The sequence below is a fragment of the Lolium rigidum genome, chromosome 1, assembly GCF_022539505.1.
Source record: "Lolium rigidum isolate FL_2022 chromosome 1, APGP_CSIRO_Lrig_0.1, whole genome shotgun sequence".
Taxonomy (NCBI): domain Eukaryota; kingdom Viridiplantae; phylum Streptophyta; class Magnoliopsida; order Poales; family Poaceae; genus Lolium; species Lolium rigidum.
The window spans coordinates 2,134,423-2,139,538 of NC_061508.1; the positions used below are offsets into that span (position 1 = coordinate 2,134,423).

General features: G+C 52.6%; 1 protein-coding gene across 1 annotated transcript; it reads right to left on the reverse strand.

Annotated features, from left to right (window-relative positions):
- Positions 1 to 2,994, reverse strand: LOC124703156 (FRIGIDA-like protein 4a). The gene is made up of 4 exons (XM_047235375.1): positions 2,118 to 2,994; positions 1,066 to 1,244; positions 687 to 997; positions 1 to 614 (listed from the first exon to the last, which is right to left on the reverse strand). Exons 1-4 carry the CDS (start codon positions 2,992 to 2,994, stop codon positions 365 to 367), a joined length of 1,617 nt encoding a protein of 538 aa, XP_047091331.1. The 3' UTR covers positions 1 to 364.
- Between the last annotated feature and the right edge of the window lie 2,122 nt (positions 2,995 to 5,116).

Genomic DNA, 5,116 nt, shown 5'->3' on the forward strand with positions numbered 1-5,116 from the left:
TAAAACTGAAATTGATTTGATTAAGCACAAGATTGATCAAGTACTGAAGAATTACACGATATTTTTTTTAAGGTTTTTTCCCTTGTTCCTGAATAGGGACAGGATTACATAAGGCGGTAAGTCTCGTGGACGGAACACATAATTTACATCCAGATTTCTTAGTAGTACAAAGTAGTGTTCTAACAGGAGAGGACTAAGACAAAGCATTTAGTAGTAGTAGTGGTAAGAACATATGAGAACTGAGATGAGGTACCAGCCTACTGTTGTAGTCAGTCGCTACAAAATAAGGCCATTGCCGTAATGAGTCGTCGACATCATATTGGTTATTGTCATGTCATTCATCAGCGACGTTTCCTGACTGATCCTACCGGTAGTAAGCCTGGTGGAAGGCTGGGGCCATTCCATTGTTGTAAGCTGGCAAACCATTGCTGTATCCGCCATATGTGGCAGGGTAGGTCATGGGAGGGGATGAGTATGGCACTCCAAACCCGACACTGGGTACCTCGTTGGCTGGGTAGACATATGGCTCTCTGATCGCCGGAGGGCTCCGGTTACAGTAGAGGCCATGCGTGGGCTGCCTATCATAAGGGTAGGAGGAGGGTGTGGCGTATGATGTGTGAGAGGGGGAGGCATATGATGTGTGAGTGGGAGAGGCATATGATGTCTGAGAGGGAGATGCATATGATGTTTGCGAGGGGGAGCGAACAAATGCAGTGGCGACTGGGAAGGAAGACACAGACGTGTTGTTAGTGAGGCGACCTGCCTTAGCAGGAGGCATTGGGCCTCCGTTGCTCGCCCGGATGCGCTTGTTGGCAGGTTCACTGGTACCACCGCTGGAAGCGCTTGAGGATGCCTTTTTCTTCTCAGTCTTGGCCTTCTCCAGGTCTTCAAGCTGCTTCTGAAGATCCTCCAGTGGAAACTCAGACTCTAGTTTGCGGTCCTCGATGCATTTTATGACAGCTCGCAGCGCTGACTGCTCTTTCTTGTTCGTGTTGCTCTGCAAGGTAAATATATTAGATTCTATTCGGGTTCAAAGTGATAGCTTAGAATTGATATAAGATGTACCCCAGATTGGCCACTGCTAGTGCTTGAGTTATCTGAGACAGTAGGCGATGTCTTCTTCGAGTCCTCCAGGTAGGATTTCAGAAGAGGAACTGGAGGGAACTTCTCCTGAAGTCCAGCCTCATATGCGAAATTCACAGCATCAAGCTGCTGGCCCTTGGCAATGAGCTCCTCAATAATATCTGGGACAATGTAGTCACTTAAGTAGGAACAAAAAAAATGACTCATTACATGTTATGGAGAAAACACTCCCAAATTGACCAAAGATAACAGCCCATAGAGAAACCTATACAGCACTGAAGGTATCCAGGAAACTAACGCAAACTGTGGACACCACGAACTTTGCAGTAAGAGCTACGGCAAGAACGAGCACAGCAAAGAACTACGAGTGCTGCACCAGCAAGACAAACAAATAGTAAAGGGCAGCGTGATAACAGAGAAGTTTGTTTAGGCATTTTCTAGCGCAGTAGTAAGATGTGTGCCAGTGGAACCATGCGTGCAGTGACTTGATGTTAACGCTACTGCAGAAGGGAATTTGGCTTTCACTCCAAGGAAACAGAACTGTAGACACAAGAAAACTGACGATGTATCTAAAGGCAAAAGCAATGGCCCCCAGGCTAAGAATGATGGCGATGAGGAGGAAGATACAGTTATCCTTAGCCAATTGACAAACACTAGACAACCTTTAGTGGCACATGGCTATGAGAGTGACCACCCATCCCAGCAGAGGACATACTAGTTAGGTCACTCCAAAAACGCACTCCATCCTAATTATAGTACTGCAATGCTCTTGTACAGCAATTGGTACTTTAGCTCTAATTATGACCAAAAAAAGAGGATATTATCTAAGTGTGGAGGCACACTGCTGCAGAGTGCAGACCAGTGATTTCTAGTGAAGATTCAATGCTAGTAGTAGATCTAAGCTAGTTTACGCAATTTTACACTTGACCATCTCCCAATCAACCATATGTAATTCTGTGTTCCCCAGAGATTCACCATCTCGAGACTCAGAATGTGGTAAGCGCAGGAGGAATGCATAAGAAGCTGGCACATACCAGGCATCTCATCGTCGAGTCCGAGGGCGAGAGCGAGGCGTGGCATCTGTCGGCGCCAGGAGAAGCTGACGACGATCCTCCGGTACAGCGGTCGGTCCTCCCTCTCTGCGACGGCGAAGGTGGCGACATGCTGCAGGAAGGCGTGCGCGTCGGGGGGCTTTGCCCCCTCCACCCCACCCTTGAGCTCCACCGCCTCCTTCCACTCCCTGGCCATGCCCCGCGCGCGCTCCCGCGCGGCCCGCGGCACCAAGGGGCGTGCAGTCCCGATCTCCGGGTCCGGATCGGCCAGCGCGGGAACGGCCGCCTCGAGGATGAGCACGCAGGCCCAGGCCAGGTCGGCGGGGCTCTTCATCTCGCGGCGGTCCACCGGGAAGACGTCGGCGACCGCGTCCATGACGAAGTTGGCCGGATCGACGCAGCAGCTGAGCGCGGGCGGCACCTCGGCCCGCAGCGCGTCGCCCTCCTTGCGGCGCGCGGCGACGAAGCCGAGGAAGGCCGCGGCGTCCATCCTGGCGCAGAGCGCCCTGAGCGCCTCGGCGAGGCCCGCGGCGGGGGGCGAGGCGGCGGAGGAGGTGGCGGCGATGGAGTCGAGGTGGTGGAGCGCGCGGTCGACGGAGGCGTCGACGGTGAGCTCGCGGCGGCGGAGGGAGTCGAGCGCGCGGGCGGTGCGGGCCTCGGCGGCGCGGCGCTTGTGGCGTATGGCGTCGGAGCGGGCGGCGAGGCCGCGGTCGAGCGTGGCGAAGTGGTCGGAGAGCTGCTGGTAGAGGCGCGTGCAGCTGGCCAGCAGCTGCTGCTGCCGCTCCAGCTCCGCGAACCCCGCGCTCACGGCGGCACCCGTGACAGCCTCCGCCGCCGCCGGGGTCGCCGGCGAGGCCATGGGCCCGGCGGCTGGGAACCCTAGAACAGCAAGGCGGCCCCGATCCGCGGAACCCTAGCGCGAAATCCCGTGCGATGTGCGCGCGCGTGCGAGCGAGGTGTGGGGGAGACGGAGGGGAAAGCGAGCGAGAGAGAGAGGGGTGGGCATAAAGAGTGGGCGGGTGGGTGGGGGCAGGTGTCGGCCAATGGTGGGGCGACGCGTGGCGGTTGCGGCACTGTAAAGTGGTCGCCGGAAAGAGGAGGCTGGCGGTGCAGAGGTGGTAACCGCGGTGAGGGAGCGGTGACAGGGTGACGTGTGGGGTAGGGGTAAGGTGGACCCACGTTGTCGGTGGCGGTCAGAGGTGTGGGGTGTTGTGATGGTAGAGGTGGCGGGAACAGCTGTGTGCTGTGGCGATGGCGGGAATGGGAATGGGGCGCGGCACAGAGCAGAGCACAGAGCGCAGCCGGCTGGGAACGTGTAGCACGGCAGGCTCGTCCACGAGACCACCACGAGCTCTTGTCTCACCATGGTGGCTGCCATCATCGTCGTCCTCCCTTGCCTACACCACTAATTTCACCCGCCTTCGAGCATCTCCACCGGCAGCCCCATCAGCGAGGGCTGTACCTCCGTTTGGGGTGCTTGTATTGCATTCTCTATTTGGGGGAGCTGTTCCCACACCATCACTCCCAAATAGGCGGCCCCGATAGATAGGTGGCTCCCAAGCCCAAAAAATTCAGTCTCGCGAGGCGTCGGCGCGTTCGATTCACGCCCTTGGTGAAGGGGCCGGCACGAGGTTGCTAGCGATTTTATTGGGCTCCAAAATTGGCCAGTGCTGTATGGGGCGTGCCGGTGCGAGCCCATTTTCGCTCCCGGCCTCAAAAAGCTATCGAAGCCGCTATCGAAGGCGCCGGTGAAGATGATCTTACGAGCTTTGACAAATTGATGTGTTTTTACCCACGCAAGACTAGATCGACTAACCATGGCAAATGATCCTAAGAGCATCTTGATAAGATGGTCTACAATATCCGCACCACCAGCAATATTTTACACTACCAGCTTCTTTGCTCAAAACTCAGATGGTGGAAAATACACCACCAGGTGCTCTATCACATGGTGTACATTTAAGTGATGTATATTTCAGATTTGCAAACATATGGATGAAACTCATATATAAATTATTTTAAAACAAAAATAAAATCCAAATAATGCTAGTTATTATGTAACACAAATAGTTTTTCATTATTACACATATAGTTCATCATAAGTTCTTAGGGTTATAAAAGGGGCCTTCTTTCCCATTACTTTTAGGGTTCTTAGGCACGTTTTTTACCACCATTGTTGATCTTCTTGAGCTTCCTTCAACTCTCATTCCTCCCACGATTCTTGCATATTATTGGGAGATTTGGAGAGGAGATCTAGATCTACAAACTCCATCAATCTATTCCTTCTCTAAGTGAGGGAACTCTTGGGATCTAGATCTTGGAGTCATTTGTTGATTTCATCCATTGTTCTTCCTCTTTAAATTCATCCTAGCATTTGTTGCTTTGGTGGGATTTGAGTGTGAAGGGTTTGAACACCTTTGTTGTTCTTGCTTTGCATCATTGCATAGTGCTGAGCTCTCCACCACGATTAGTTCGAGTGAGAGACCGTGAACTTGTTACTCTTGGATGGTGACCTCCTAGTTGGCTTCGTTGGTGTCTCGGTGACCTCGTCGTGGAAGGTTGTGAAGGGGCCCAGGCTTCTCTTTCGTGGAGCTTGTGAAGTGGTTGTGGAGCTTGCCATCTCCGGAGTGGAGGAAAAGCTAGCCTTAAGTAAAGGCCTATTCCTTCGTGGGATAGGCTCGGAGAAGAAGGTGAACCTTCGTGGCGTTGGGAAATCCTTCGTGGGATCCCCACATCTCCAAATGTGACGTACCTTCTTGCAAAGGAATGGAACACGAGAATACATCTTCGTCTCCGCGTGTCTCGGTTATTTCTATACCCGACCTTACTTTCCTTTGTGATAACCATCGAGCTTGAAGTATTTATCATATCTTGCTATCACTTGTTGTTCATATATATGTTGTGCCTATCTTGCTTATCTTTGTTGTTGTTGTTGCACTTACTTGAGCCTAGCATATTTAGGTTTTGTGCTTGTAAAATAA

Excerpts from the sequence above, each read along its gene's own strand:
- LOC124703156 (XM_047235375.1), bottom strand. The coding sequence starts at position 2,994 with ATGGCCTCGCCGGCGACCCCGGCGGCGGCGGAGGCTGTCACGGGTGCC. Across the intron at positions 1,245-2,117 it reads ACTCGACGATGAGATGCCTG|ATATTATTGAGGAGCTCATT; the intron begins GTATGTGCCAGC and ends ACATTGTCCCAG. Across the intron at positions 615-686 it reads GTTCGCTCCCCCTCGCAAAC|ATCATACGCCACACCCTCCT; the intron begins ATCATATGCATC and ends CCCCTCTCACAC.